This window comes from Littorina saxatilis, linkage group LG13 (genome assembly GCF_037325665.1).
Source record: "Littorina saxatilis isolate snail1 linkage group LG13, US_GU_Lsax_2.0, whole genome shotgun sequence".
NCBI lineage: Eukaryota > Metazoa > Mollusca > Gastropoda > Littorinimorpha > Littorinidae > Littorina > Littorina saxatilis.
In genome coordinates this window covers 40,490,095-40,505,094 of record NC_090257.1, presented here as the reverse complement: position 1 = coordinate 40,505,094, position 15,000 = coordinate 40,490,095, and the positions used below count along the sequence as shown (strand labels likewise).

At 42.1% G+C, this 15,000-nt stretch overlaps 1 protein-coding gene across 3 annotated transcripts in view; it reads left to right on the top strand.

The window, feature by feature from the left end:
- LOC138945737 (uncharacterized) overlaps nucleotides 1-15,000 on the top strand; it is a 23,054-nt gene that overhangs the window by 2,793 nt on the left and 5,261 nt on the right. Inside the window, exons 2-3 of one of the 3 annotated variants that reach the window (XM_070317232.1) lie at nucleotides 13,619-14,607; nucleotides 14,848-15,000. The exon at nucleotides 14,848-15,000 is cut by the window's right edge and continues 1,257 nt beyond it. In XM_070317232.1, the coding sequence (XP_070173333.1) occupies nucleotides 13,771-14,607; nucleotides 14,848-15,000 (990 nt within the window). In that variant the 5' untranslated portion in view covers nucleotides 13,619-13,770. Of the gene's footprint in view, nucleotides 1-13,172 lie in introns of those variants that run through there. The other 2 variants (XM_070317230.1, XM_070317231.1) reach the window with 2 other exon arrangements.

Sequence of the window (15,000 nt, the reverse complement as noted above, 5' to 3'; positions counted from 1 at the left end):
ACGGACACAGAGCAACGACAGCGACAGAGCAGATTCGTCACGCACACACCCACACCAACACCTTCAAGCAGTGCACACTCACGCAACACGCAATCCAAAAAACGGGCTGTAGGGGAATACAAGCAGGGAAAGTCAGTGCAACAAAATGCCGAGCGATTCAAAAGCAAAGAGAAGAAAAGCAGTGAAAAATGTGATTCAGGGAACCCAGGAAAAAGTGATATATTTACCATGTCGATGCTAATCTGGAATATTGAGGGATTACACAGTAAGTTAGGAGACGGCGACTTCAAAAGGTACGTTGCTAAATCTGACATAGCTTGTCTTACCGAAACTTTTGTTGACCAAACGTACGACCTAAGCAACCTGTTCAAAGGATATGAATTACATTCAACACCTGCAATTAAATTGTCATCACAAGGAAGAAGATCAGGTGGAATTGTAATCCTTGTTAAAAACTCTTTTTCTAAATTCGTTGAAAGGATTGATTGTCCGTATGATCAGATGATTGTTCTGAAACTAGCAAAGTGTATGTTTAATACAAGCCATGACGTGGTGTTAATGGGCGTCTACGTTCCCCCACAAGGTAGCCCATATTATAGGTCAGCAGAATGTGACTGCTTAATTGAAATGATTGACAACTGTATATTAGACCTCATAGAAAAACTGGACGATTTCCATGTCATTTTGTGCGGAGATTTTAATGCCAGAACATTCCAAAACCAAGTAGCGGCAAGCGATATGGACTCTGATATCCCTTTTACAGACCCCCTCAGCCAGAATTCATTCATGTGTCAAAGCAGGACTTCACAAGACAAGACTGTCAACAGCTTTGGCAAACTGCTCTTAGATTTGTGTTTGTGTTTTGACTTGCACATCCATAATGGACAGTGCAACGGGGATGAGGGCGGCAAGTACACGTACGTATCTAAGCATGGGAACAGTGTTGTTGATTACTGCATTACATCCGTTGATTTTGTCAAATACATTAACAGGCTTTTCATCGAGCACAGAGTAGAATCCGACCATATGCCGTTAGAAATATCGGTCAGAGCAAGTGAAGAAAATGTCCCGAAACAAAAGGAGCCAGTAGTATTGGATAAATTCGTTTGGCAAAGGGAAAAGACAGAAGAGTTCCTACAGAACCTTGAATCAAGTGACACTTTAGTCATGTTAAGAACAGCCACAGATATGATTGACACTGATATTGATGCTGCGCTTGACATTTTTGTTAAAAGTATTCTTGAGTCTGGTGCATGCATGCACAAGAGTATACAGGTTATGACAAATCCAAGCAGTAAGTGGTTTGACGGTGAGTGTTTAGCCGAAAAGAGAGCTGTAAGAAGAGCACTAAAATTATCACATAAAACTCAAAGTGACAATGACAAGCAGACCTACTTGGCACAGAGAAAGGAATATAAAAATATGTTGCAGACAAAACAAACACAACACAAAGAACAGAAAACAGAGCGCTTACAAAACGTTATGAATGATTCACGTGAATTTTGGAGCGAGATCAGGAGATGTAGGCAGAAACACACTGTCAGTGGCGATATCTCTGAGCAAACTTGGTTGGGTCATTTTTCAAAACTTTTCAATAACAGTGCAAATGACAACCAGACCTTGGACTTTAACATACCCCATACACAAGAAGATTATGAACCATATGATGATTTACTTGATGGCGTTATTAGCGAAGCAGAAGTAAAAAACGCGATAAGGAAACTTAAGAGTGGAAAAGCTGCAGGCACTGACAAAATTATAAGCGACTTTTTAAAGGCAGGAGAACATAAACTACTACCATTCTTGGTAAAATTAACTAACAGTATTTTCAATAAGGGTGTCTTTCCAAAGGAGTGGACAAAAGCAGTCATAGTTCCATTATATAAAAAAGGAGACCCTGACATGCCAAATAACTATAGAGGCATCTCATTATTGAGTTGTGTTAGCAAAGTGTTTCTTTCCATTCTAAACACAAGACTGACAAAGTGGGCTGAAGAACATGGCGTCATTTCTGACGCACAGGCAGGTTTCCGTAAGTCCTACTCTACGGTAGACCATATTTTTACATTGTACGCGATGATCGAGAAACAGTTTTCCCGCAACTCAAAGCTTTATGTGGCCTTCGTGGACTTTTATAAGTGTTTTGACATGATTAACCATGCTGCGCTGTGGTTTGTCCTTGCAAAAACTGGTGTGAGAGGGAAAATGCTGACTATGCTCCAGGCGATGTATGCCAATATCAGAGCATGCGTTCGTTCAACTAGCAGCGGCGGGCTCACGGACTTTTTCCAGTGCCTTCAGGGCCTGAAACAGGGATGTATGTGTAGTCCGATTCTGTTCACCTTCTTTATCAATGAACTCGCAAATGACATAATCGGGAAAGGGAGACAGGGCATTCAGTTACTACCTAACCAGGTAGAAATATTTCTCATGTTGTTTGCGGATGACCTCGCCCTCATATCATCTACTGTAATAGGACTGCAAACACAGCTAACCACACTATACGAATCATCAAACAGACTCGGACTGAAAGTTAATGCGGAAAAAACAAAAGTTGTGGTATTCCGTAAAGGTGGTTATCTATCCGAGAAAGAAAAGTGGTACTTAGGCACTGAGATACTCCAAGTTGTTGGTAGGTATAAATACCTTGGCTTCACCTTTTCTACAATGATGAGTTTAAACATAGGCACGGAGGAATTTGTGTCGAGAGGCAAAAAGGGAACAATGGAAATCCTTAGAACGCTGAAAAAGTGTGGTATTTCCTCATGCGAAGTGTTTTTCAAACTGTTTGATGCTCAAATTGTTCCTTCACTGCTCTATGCTTCTGAACTTTGGGGTCACAGCGAAAATAAACAGATCGAAAGGGTGCACCTTTACGCGTGCAAGCTTTTTATGAATGTACCAACCATGACACCTAACGACATGATTTACAGTGAACTTGGCCGTTATCCACTTCACATTGAGTCCGCTGCAAAGTGCATTCAATATTGGTTCCGCTTACTTAAGCAGCCGGACGTTAGATTTTCTAAGATGGCATACTTGTCCCTATTGAATATGCATGAAAGGGGTCATGACAACTGGGTCACACGTGTTAAGTCTTTGTTGTGTGAGCTTGGTTTTGGCCTTGTGTGGCAATTTGGAAGCGTGGCAGATGAGAGACTATTCCTGCGCACCTTCAAAGAACGATTAAGTGAAAACTTTTGTCTGAAATGGCTCAACCATACGTCACAAAGTCCTCGCTTTGAACTTTACCACAGTCACAAAAGTCTGATCGGACGAGAACATTATTTAGACTTTATAAAAGTGAATATCTACAGGACAGCTCTCAGCAGGTTCAGACTTGGCGTCTCTCCATTCAGTGCACACAGGCAACGTTTTTCGCATTCGGAAGCAAGCCGGCTATGCCCTTTTTGTACAAATAAAACTGAGGATGAAATGCATGTTGTTTTTGTGTGCCCAGTGTATCAGGCTATTAGAACCAGATATATTGGCATACCGGTTGACTCTCCATGCGAACTCCAACTGTGTGAACTGTTGAAAGGTAGCGACGAAACAAAAGCCGTAAGTTTTGCTAAATATCTATTCCTGGCTTGGAAAGCGAGGCAGAAGAGACTTGATGTTTGATTCGTGACATGGAAAATGTACCCCTCGGTATTACCGTTACCAGAAAGTTTTCATGGTTGATACACTGTTTGCTACGATGTATATATCTATATTGTGAGGTGACTATATTAGCAAGCAACTGCCAAAAATATTTAACACCATGTATATACATTTGATTCGATTACGTGAAATGCTGATTTTGTACATTTTCTCTTTTTTTACCATTGTAAAAACCAAATCACTGGTTACACAATTAAACAATCCAATCCAATCCAATCTCTCTCTCTCTCTCTCTCTCTCTCTCTCTCTCTCTCTCTCTCTCTCTCTCTCTCTCTTCTCTATCTCCCCTCTTTTTCGGAAACCCTCTAACCGTTTTTCTCTCATTCTCTCTCTTTTTTACATCTCGCTCTCTTTCATTGTCTCTGTCTGTCTGTCTCTCTTTCTTTGTCTCTGTCTCTTTCTTTTTTCTCTATAGAGTTTCTGTCAGTATACATTGGTAGTGTTTTGTTTGTTTGTTTGTATGTTTATTGTCCTAAGGACAGATGGTAAGAAAAGGCCCAGCCTTAACTCTTTATACTTGTAAAATAAAGTTCAGTCTCTGTCTCTGTCTCTGTCTCTGTCTCAGTCTCCGTCTCTGTCTCAGTCTCAGTCTCTGTCTCTGTCTCTGTCTCTGTCTCAATCTCTGTCTCAGTCTCAGTCTTAGTCTCTGTCTCAGTCTCTGTCTCTGTCTCAGTCTCAGTCTCAGTCTCAGTCTCTGTCTCTCTGTAAAACAGCTGTGCTGACATCACAGCATAACTTCAGTAATGAATATAAATAGCTGTCACTGTACCTGTATGCTTTCTGTTTGACTTATCCCTTTATGTCACTGTAACATGTTGAACATTCCACAAAACAATGAATCATCTCATCGATCGGTTTTTGTTGCTTTTTTGTGTGCAGCTTTGTCTACGAAACGCCTCCACTCCCCCCCCCCCTTTCCGGCTCTGTTGCGCACACATACACACACACGCACACACGCACGCACGCACGCACCACACCATTATTCTTACAGCTGATCGGGGTTTGGATAAGTGAGGTGAACCGTTCGTTTCGAGGTTCACATACTCACTCCCACCGTCACTATAATTATCTCTATTTATCTCTATGTACAATTCAACCCACCGTCACTATAATTATCTCTATTTATCTCTATGTACAGTTCAACCCACCGTCACTATAATTATCTCTATTTATCTCTATGTACAGTTCAACCCACCGTCACTATAATTATCTCTATTTATCTCTATGTACAGTTCAACCCACCGTCACTATAATTATCTCTATTTATCTCTATGTACAGTTCAACCCACCGTCACTATAATTATCTCTATTTATCTCTATGTACAGTTCAACCCACCGTCACTATAATTATCTCTATTTATCTCTATGTACAGTTCAACCCACCGTCACTATAATTATCTCTATTTATCTCTATGTACAATTCAACCCACCGTCACTATAATTATCTCTATTTATCTCTATTTATCTCTATGTACAGTTCAACCCACCGTCACTATAATTATCTCTATTTATCTCTATGTACAGTTCAACCCACCGTCACTATAATTATCTCTATTTATCTCTATGTACAGTTCAACCCACCGTCACTATAATTATCTCTATTTATCTCTATGTACAGTTCAACCCACCGTCACTATAATTATCTCTATTTATCTCTATATACAGTTCAACCCACCGTCACTATAATTATCTCTATTTATCTCTATATACAGTTCAACCCACCGTCACTATAATTATCTCTATTTATCTCTATATACAGTTCAACCCACCGTCACTATAATTATCTCTATTTATCTCTATGTACAGTTCAACCCACCGTCACTATAATTATCTCTATTTATCTCTATATACAGTTCAACCCACCGTCACTATAATTATCTCTATTTATCTCTATATACAGTTCAACCCACCGTCACTATAATTATCTCTATTTATCTCTATATACAGTTCAACCCACCGTCACTATAATTATCTCTATTTATCTCTATGTACAGTTCAACCCACCGTCACTATAATTATCTCTATTTATCTCTATGTACAGTTCAACCCACCGTCACTATAATTATCTCTATCTATCTCTATGTACAGCTCAACCCACCCTCACTATAATTATCTCTATCTATCTCTATATACAGTTCAACCCACCGTCACTATAATTATCTCTATTTATCTCTATGTACAGTTCAACCCACCGTCACTATAATTATCTCTATCTATCTCTATGTACAGCTCAACCCACCGTCACTATAATTATCTCTATTTATCTCTATGTACAATTCAACCCACCGTCACTATAATTATCTCTATTTATCTCTATGTACAGTTCAACCCACCGTCACTATAATTATCTCTATATATCTCTATGTACAGCTCAACCCACGGTCACTATAATTATCTCTATTTATCTCTATGTACAGTTCAACCCACCGTCACTATAATTATCTCTATTTATCTCTATGTACAGTTCAACCCACCGTCACTATAATTATCTCTATCTATCTCTATGTACAGCTCAACCCACCGTCACTATAATTATCTCTATTTATCTCTGTGTACAGTTCAACCCACCGTCACTATAATTATCTCTATTTATCTCTATGTACAGTTCAACCCACCGTCACTATAATTATCTCTATTTATCTCTATGTACAGTTCAACCCACCGTCACTATAATTATCTCTATCTATCTCTATGTACAGTTCAACCCACCGTCACTATAATTATCTCTATTTATCTCTATGTACAGTTCAACCCACCGTCACTATAATTATCTCTATCTATCTCTATATACAGTTCAACCCACCGTCACTATAATTATCTCTATTTATCTCTATATACAGTTATACCCACCGTCACTATAATTATCTCTATCTATCTCTATGTACAGTTCAACCCATCGTCACTATAATTATCTCTATTTATCTCTATGTACAGTTCAACCCACCGTCACTATAATAATCTCTATTTATCTCTATGTACAGTTCAACCCACCGTCACTATAATTATCTCTATTTATCTCTATGTACAGTCCAACCCACCGTCACTATAATTATCTCTATTTATCTCTGTGTACAGTTCAACCCACCGTCACTATAATTATCTCTATTTATCTCTGTGTACAGTTCAACCCACCGTCACTATAATTATCTCTATTTATCTCTATGTACAGTTCAACCCACCGTCACTATAATTATCTCTATCTATCTCTATATACAGTTCAACCCACCGTCACTATAATTATCTCTATTTATCTCTACGTACAGTTCAACCCACCGTCACTATAATTATCTCTATTTATCTCTATGTACAGTTCAACCCACCGTCACTATAATTATCTCTATTTATCTCTATGTACAGTTCAACCCACCGTCACTATAATTATCTCTATTTATCTCTATGTACAGTTCAACCCACCGTCACTATAATTATCTCTATTTATCTCTATATACAGTTCAACCCTCCGTAGAAGTCCTCCCTTGAAAGAAAAGGATTCTTTGAAACAGGTGGTTTATCAACCTCGAATCTGAAAAGCTAGGGTTACAGAAAAGAGGGGGGGGGGGGGGGGTGGGGGGGGGGTGTGTGTGTGTGTTTGTCTCTGGCTACAATGCCCCCCCCCCCCCCCGCCTTTTTGAGAGCTCTAACATCTGAGAAAATCAGGCCTTGAAAGGGAGTGACACTTAAAATGGGGGTACAGTTACAGACGTTATAAGAAGAAAAGAAAAGGAAAGATCAGTGGGGTCTCTAAAAGGGTGCATGGGGTCTAAACAGGGGGTTCCAATCACTGTAAAGTGTTGTTCACATGGGCAGCGATTATCAACCGACTTGGTCGCTTGAAAGTTGGTGGAAAGTTAGTCAGTTGTAAAGGATGTCCTTAATGGAGCCCGAAGTCGCCTTCGCGAAGTCCTTTCCAAGTCTTTTTCCGATAACTTAGTGCTAAAGCTTCGTGCGGCCAGCTTCGTGACGACAACTTAGTGCTAAAGCTTCGTGCGGCCAGCTTCGTGACGATAACCTAGTGCTAAAGCTTCGTGCGGCCAGCTTCGTGACGATAACCTAGTGCTGAAGCTTCGTGCGGCCAGCTTCGTGACGATAACCTAGTGCTAAAGCTTCGTGTGGCCAGCTTCGCAAAATATACTTTGCATAGTCGACTTTGCCAAGTTAAGAACAGGCTTAAGTCTGCCATGTGAACAGGGAGGAGTGACGCCATTATGAAAACATCGAGCTGTGTCGGTCACCACCCGTCCTGGTCCAAAGCTCATTAACACCACGTGACATGGTACGCAGTTGTACGCTTTTCGAAAAGAAGTCAGCATCCTCATCAGCCGACTCGCGCAGCCATGCCGTAAATGCATAATAATTATATTGGCCATAACATGACTGTGAAATCTAAACCACCAGTAAAGAAAAGAAGTCGTTCTCGTGCGAACAGGCAGCAGTGCGTTAAATGCGATTCAAATCATTATCATATTGGCCATAACATGACTTTGGCTTCGACCGAGCAGTGACTCGTTAATTAAATGCGATGTTGTTATGCTATGTACATATTGTTACGGTGTTGTTTTTTTGTCATTGTTTGTGTTTGTTTGTGTGTATGTATGTGTGTGCGTGTGTGTGGCTGTCTGTGTTTTTTTGTTTGTGTGTGTCTGTCTGCCCCCTGTGTGTGCGTGTGGGGGGGGGGGGGGGGGGGAGGGGTGGTGTTCAACCTTTGATATATGCGTTTTAGAAATGTTATATCTTATTTTTGATGTTACTTATATTGGCCATACTATGAATGTGGCATCTAAACCAGCAGTTACTGTTAATTGCGATGTTAAAGATACCTCTACCTGAGTCCGTCCCGTGTGAACCGTCGTTTACATCAACACCGATCGGGTTTGATGAAAGGAACACCCCTTCCCGTGTAAACAATTCGGGGGATGAAACCATCCCTCCACTTGGTCACATAACAAAACTTAATGGACCATCCCTCCACTTGGTCACATAACAAAACTTAATGGACCATCCCTCCACTTGGTCACATACACAAACTGAACAGCCTGGGTGGTCTCTGTGGACAGTGGGAATGTTTTTAACGACTTGAATTAATTGAATAAAAGCCGTTTGTGGCTTTCGCAGAGTCCAAGTTAAAGTGAAGGATGGTCTTATCCCACGTAAAAGCATGGCTGGATGTGAGACAGCGAGTCGAGCTGTTTACACGGGAGACAGCGAGTCGAGCTGTTTACACGGGAGACAGCGAGTCGAGCTGTTTACACGTGAGACAGCGAGTCGAGCTGTTTACACGGGAGACAGCGAGTCGAGCTCTTTACACGGGAGACAGCGAGTCGAGCTGTTTACACGGGAGACAGCGAGTCGAGCTCTTTACACGGGAGACAGCGAGTCGAGCTGTTTACACGGGAGACAGCGAGTCGAGCTCTTTACACGGGAGACAGCGAGTCGAGCTCTTTACACGGGAGACAGCGAGTCGAGCTCTTTACACGGGAGACAGCGAGTCGAGCTGTTTACACGGGAGACAGCGAGTCGAGCTGTTTACACGGGAGACAGCGAGTCGAGCTGTTTACACGGGAGACAGCGAGTCGAGCTGTTTACACGGGAGACAGCGAGTCGAGCTGTTTACACGGGAGACAGCGAGTCGAGCTGTTTACACGGGAGACAGCGAGTCGAGCTGTTTACACGGGAGACAGCGAGTCGAGCTGTTTACACGGGAGACAGCGAGTCGAGCTGTTTACACGGGAGACAGCGAGTCGAGCTGTTTACACGGGAGACAGCGAGTCGAGCTGTTTACACGGGAGACAGCGAGTCGAGCTGTTTACACGGGAGACAGCGAGTCGAGCTGTTTACACGGGAGACAGCGAGTCGAGCTGTTTACACGGGAGACAGCGAGTCGAGCTGTTTACACGGGAGACAGCGAGTCGAGCTGTTTACACGGGAGACAGCGAGTCGAGCTGTTTACACGGGAGACAGCGAGTCGAGCTGTTTACACGGGAGACAGCGAGTCGAGCTGTTTACACGGGAGACAGCGAGTCGAGCTGTTTACACGGGAGGAGTATGCCTTTAAAGTGACACTCCGTTCCGTAGAAATCATACACACTCACACAGATCTGCCCATTTATTTGTACAGGGGATAAGAGCCTCATTTCACTTGGTCACATACCAAACATCAAGAGCCTGCCTGTTCCACGTACAGCTTGGTAATGTTTTTCAGTTTCTAAGCTGATACGAGTGTCAATCTGCGATATTAATCCATGAGAAAATGCCCGAGTTGACAGGAAGCAGCCTGGCTGTGGAGTGTGTGAGTGTGTGTAGAGGTGAAGGGGTGGTCTTCTCCCGTGTCAGTAGGCTGGGGAGGTGTGAGATAGTCAGCCCAATTGTTTACACGGGAAGGATTGTGCCTTTATGGGGGATGGCGGACAGACAGACAGACAGACAGACAGACAGACAGACAGACACACATACACACATACACACATACAAACACACAGACAGACAGACACACAGACGCACAGACACAAACAGAAAGACAGACACACACACACACACACACATACACACACATACACACACAAACACGCACGCACACAGAAAGACAGACAAACAGACACACAGACACACAGAAAGACACACAGACAGACAGACACACGCAGGAAGGATTGCGCCTTTTTGGGCGAGCAAACTACCGCAGCCTCTGAACCAGCAGTGGATGTCAGCTTGAGGTCGATCAGTTTAATCAGCGATGCATGATTCATGAAGACATGTCACGTGATGCTAGGGGGAATCTGTTTATGTTAGGGTTAAAAATAGCATCATGACCCAACCACAAATAAACTAGTTGCGATCGTTAACAGACAAAGGACAGAGGTAGATTTTGAATAAAACTTGCCCCACACGTGGCCGAGGCTTCATTCGACTTCGAACTATAGGCTGAGATATACTTGTTCTGTGTTGGACAAGAAAGGATATTTTTTCTAGCTGTTACTTCATTTGATTCGAAACCAACAGCTTAATTGTCAGACATAGCCGTGTTTTGTCTGTAAATTAGGGATTTTGTTCTCGAACGGAAGGAAAGTTCTTTCTGTTGGAATTAGAGCAGAAAGGTTGAATGAGACGGTGTGACATTTGTGATGGGATTTTTTGTTGTTTCCTTCGTTTTCATGTTTCTTCGTCTTTTTACATTTAGTCAAGTTTTGACTAAATGTTTTAACGTAGAGGGGGGAATCGAGACGAGGGTCATGGTGTATGTGCGTGTGTGTGTCTGTGTTTGTGTGTGTGTGTGTGTGTGTGTGTGTGTAGAGCGATTCAGACTAAACTACTGGACCGATCTTTATGAAATTTGACATGAGAGTTCCTGGGTATGAAATCCCCGAACGTGTTTTTCATTTTTTTGATAAATGTCTTTGATGACGTCATATCCGGCGTTTCGTGAAAGTTGAGGCGGCACTGTCACGCTCTCATTTTTCAACCAAATTGGTTGAAATTTTGGTCAAGTAATCTTCGACGAAGCCCGGACTTCGGTATTGCATTTCAGCTTGGTGACTTAAAAATTAATTAATGACTTTGGTCATTAAAAATCTGAAAATTGTAAAAAAAAAAAAAAATTTATAAAACGATCCAAATTTACGTTCATCTTATTCTCCATCATTTTTTGATTCCAAAAACATATAAATATGTTATATTTGGATTAAAAACAAGCTCTAAAAATTAAATATATAAAATTATTATCAAAATTAAATTGTCGAAATCAATTTAAAAACACTTTCATCTTATTCCTTGTCGGTTCCTGATTCCAAAAACATATAGATATGATATGTTTGGATTAAAAACACGCTCAGAAAGTTAAAACAAAGAGAGGTACAGAAAAGCGTGCTATCCTTCTCAGCGCAAGTACTACCCCGCTCTTCCTGTCAATTTCACTGCCTTTGCCGTGAGCGGTGGACTGACGATGCTACGAGTATACGGTCTTGCTGAAAAATGGCATTGCGTTCAGTTTCATTCTGTGAGTTCGACAGCTACTTGACTAAATATTGTATTTTCGCCTTACGCGACTTGTTTTTTCTTTATTAGTTTCTTATGTTGCCGTGTTTGGTGTTATTTTTGAATTCGCATGAACCAAGTTCGTCTTGTAAACATTGCCTATACTTTTATGTCGATTATTTCCTTTTCATCTCTGCCGAGTTCTTTTTCTCAGTGAAAATTGTTTTGCTTCTTTTGTCTTCTTCTTCTCTCAAGGTCTCTTTCCTATACCACTATTTTGTCTTCTTCTTCTGTCAAGGTCTCTTTCCTATACCACTATTTTGTCTTCTTCTTCTGTCAAGGTCTCTTTCCTATGCCACTATTTTCTCTTCTTCTTCTGTCAAGGTCTCTTTCCTATACCACTATTTTCTCTTCTCCTTCTGTCAAGGTCTCTTTCCTATACCACTATTTTCTCTTCTCCTTCTGTCAAGGTCTCTTTCCTATACCACTATTTTCTCTTCTTCTTCTGTCAAGGTCTCTTTCCTATACCACTATTTTCTCTTCTCCTTCTGTCAAGGTCTCTTTCCTATACCACTATTTTCTCTTCTCCTTCTGTCAAGGTCTCTTTCCTATACCACTATCTTCTCTTCTTCTTCTGTCAAGGTCTCTTTCCTATACCACTATTTTCACTTCTTTTTCTGTCAAGGTCTCGTTCCTATACCACTATTTTCACTTCTTCTTCTGTCAAGGTCTCTTTCCTATACCACTATTTTCACTTCTTCTTCTGTCAAGGTCTCTTTCCTATACCACTATTTTCTCTTCTCCTTCTGTCAAGGTCTCTTTCCTATACCACTATTTTCTCTTCTCCTTCTGTCAAGGTCTCTTTCCTATACCACTATTTTCTCTTCTCCTTCTGTCAAGGTCTCTTTCCTATACCACTATTTTCACTTCTTTTTCTGTCAAGGTCTCGTTCCTATACCACTATTTTCACTTCTTCTTCTGTCAAGGTCTCTTTCCTATACCACTATTTTCACTTCTCCTTCTGTCAAGGTCTCTTTCCTATACCACTATTTTCTCTTCTCCTTCTGTCAAGGTCTCTTTCCTATACCACTATTTTCTCTTCTCCTTCTGTCAAGGTCTCTTTCCTATACCACTATTTTCTCTTCTCCTTCTGTCAAGGTCTCTTTCCTATACCACTATTTTCACTTCTTTTTCTGTCAAGGTCTCGTTCCTATACCACTATTTTCACTTCTTCTTCTGTCAAGGTCTCTTTCCTATACCACTATTTTCACTTCTCCTTCTGTCAAGGTCTCTTTCCTATACCACTATCTTCTCTTCTCCTTCTGTCAAGGTCTCTTTCCTATACCACTATTTTGTCTTCTTCTTCTGTCAAGGTCTCTTTCCTATACCACTATTTTCACTTCTCCTTCTGTCAAGGTCTCTTTCCTATACCACTATTTTCTCTTCTTCTGTCAAGGTCTCTTTCCTATACCACTATTTTCTCTTCTTCTGTCAAGGTCTCTTTCCTATACCACTATTTTCTCTTTGAACTGTCCCTCAAGTGTTCCTCGTCATTTGTTGTTGTCTTTTTATCAGTAACTGAACTCTGCCGTGTACCCTTTGTCAGAACATTTTCATTTTCTTCGTCTTTTCCCGAGTTCACTTTCTCCTCTCAACTTCACTTTATCTGGTTCTTATCTTTCTATAATCTCTATCTCACTTGCCATCAAATGCTTGACTGTGTACAGACAGACGGACGGACGGACGGACAGACGGACGGACGGACGGAAAGACAGACAGACAGACAGACAGACAGACGGACAGACAGCCAGACGGACGAATGGACAGACGGACGGACAGCCAGCCAGATTAGACAGACAGACAGACGGACGGACGGATGGACGGACAGACGGACAGACGGATGGACGGACGGACGGACCTTTGCAACCGCTCTTTCTGAAATCGTCTTTCTCTCACTGTGAATCACACTATTTTCATTGTTGTGTTGCAGGTCAATTCTCAACGCTGCGACAGATCGTCTAAACTGAGAGCAGCCTGTAACAAATTGAACCGACAACATCGATCCAAACTTCCGCCTGTGTTGACTTCATTTAATCATCAGTGTTAATAATCAGATCCATTCGTGCATTACCCTGGTGCATCATGGGAAATAAACACAGCGTGCATCACGTACCGAGAACTAGAAGACAATCTTTGATGAAAGAAGAGTTCGACTTTCCACAACCGGTTTTTGACTTCTTTGACGACGATTGGGAGATTTACCACGTGGAGGTTGAGCTGAAGATACTCCCCCCTCACGCGCGAACCAGAATTAAAATCCACGTGCATGATTACACCCAGGAGATCATCTCTGAAGAGTGTACAGGGGAGGCTACCCCCTCTGAAACTGAGAAGGACCTCGTGAGTGAAAAAGAGCGTTCAAGGGAGATAACTTCCTCTGAAACTGAGAAGAACCACGTGCGTGAAAGAGAGTGTTCAAGGGAGATTAATCTCTCTGAAACTGAGAAGAAACACGTGTGCGTTGACCCAGACGTGGTCTCGGTAAAGAAACCTCGAGACGAGAGTGGTTTGAGACCGGCTTGCTTCCGAGGCACGGCTCTATCTTCCACCAGCACAGACTTTCAAGACAGGACTTCTACTGTTGGGATACGTTTACGAGACGGTAATTCTTCAACGAAATGTTCACAGTGCCAATGTGTTATAGAGACTGGGAGTTGGCAAGCCGATGTTTCAAATGAGAACCTCACCAACAAAAATGTTTTCAGCGCTGGGTACGATGTTTCAAATGAGAACCTAACCAACAAAAACATTTTTAGCATTGAGTGTTCGCAAGACTCAGTTTCAAATGATGACCTAACCGACACTAATGTTGCATCAAAAGAAGACCAAGCCGAAACAGACTGTGTTTCAAACGACGTATTCTTGCAATGGGAGCTCTCTTTAGAAGAACCGTGCTGCCGAGAAGATGGCAACATGAAGGCATGCCGGACGAAAGATGGCAACACGAAGGCATGCCGGACGAAAGATGGCAACACGAAGGCATGCCGGACGAAAGATGGCAACACGAAGGCATGCCGGACGAAAGATGGCAACACGAAGGCATGCCGGACGAAAGATGGCAACATGAAGGCATGCCGGACGAAAGATGGCAACACGAAGGCATGCCGGACGAAAGATGGCAACACGAAGGCATGCCGGACGAAAGATGGCAACATGAAGGCATGCCGGACGAAAGAAAACTGTGACTTGAACCAACTCCGCTTTGCAGGACAGGATGCGTCTTGCGACAGAAACACATGTTCTCCAGACGACACAGATGTGGATGTCGCGACAACTTTTAGCACGGTGGATCAGTGTGACGCAGGACGTGAC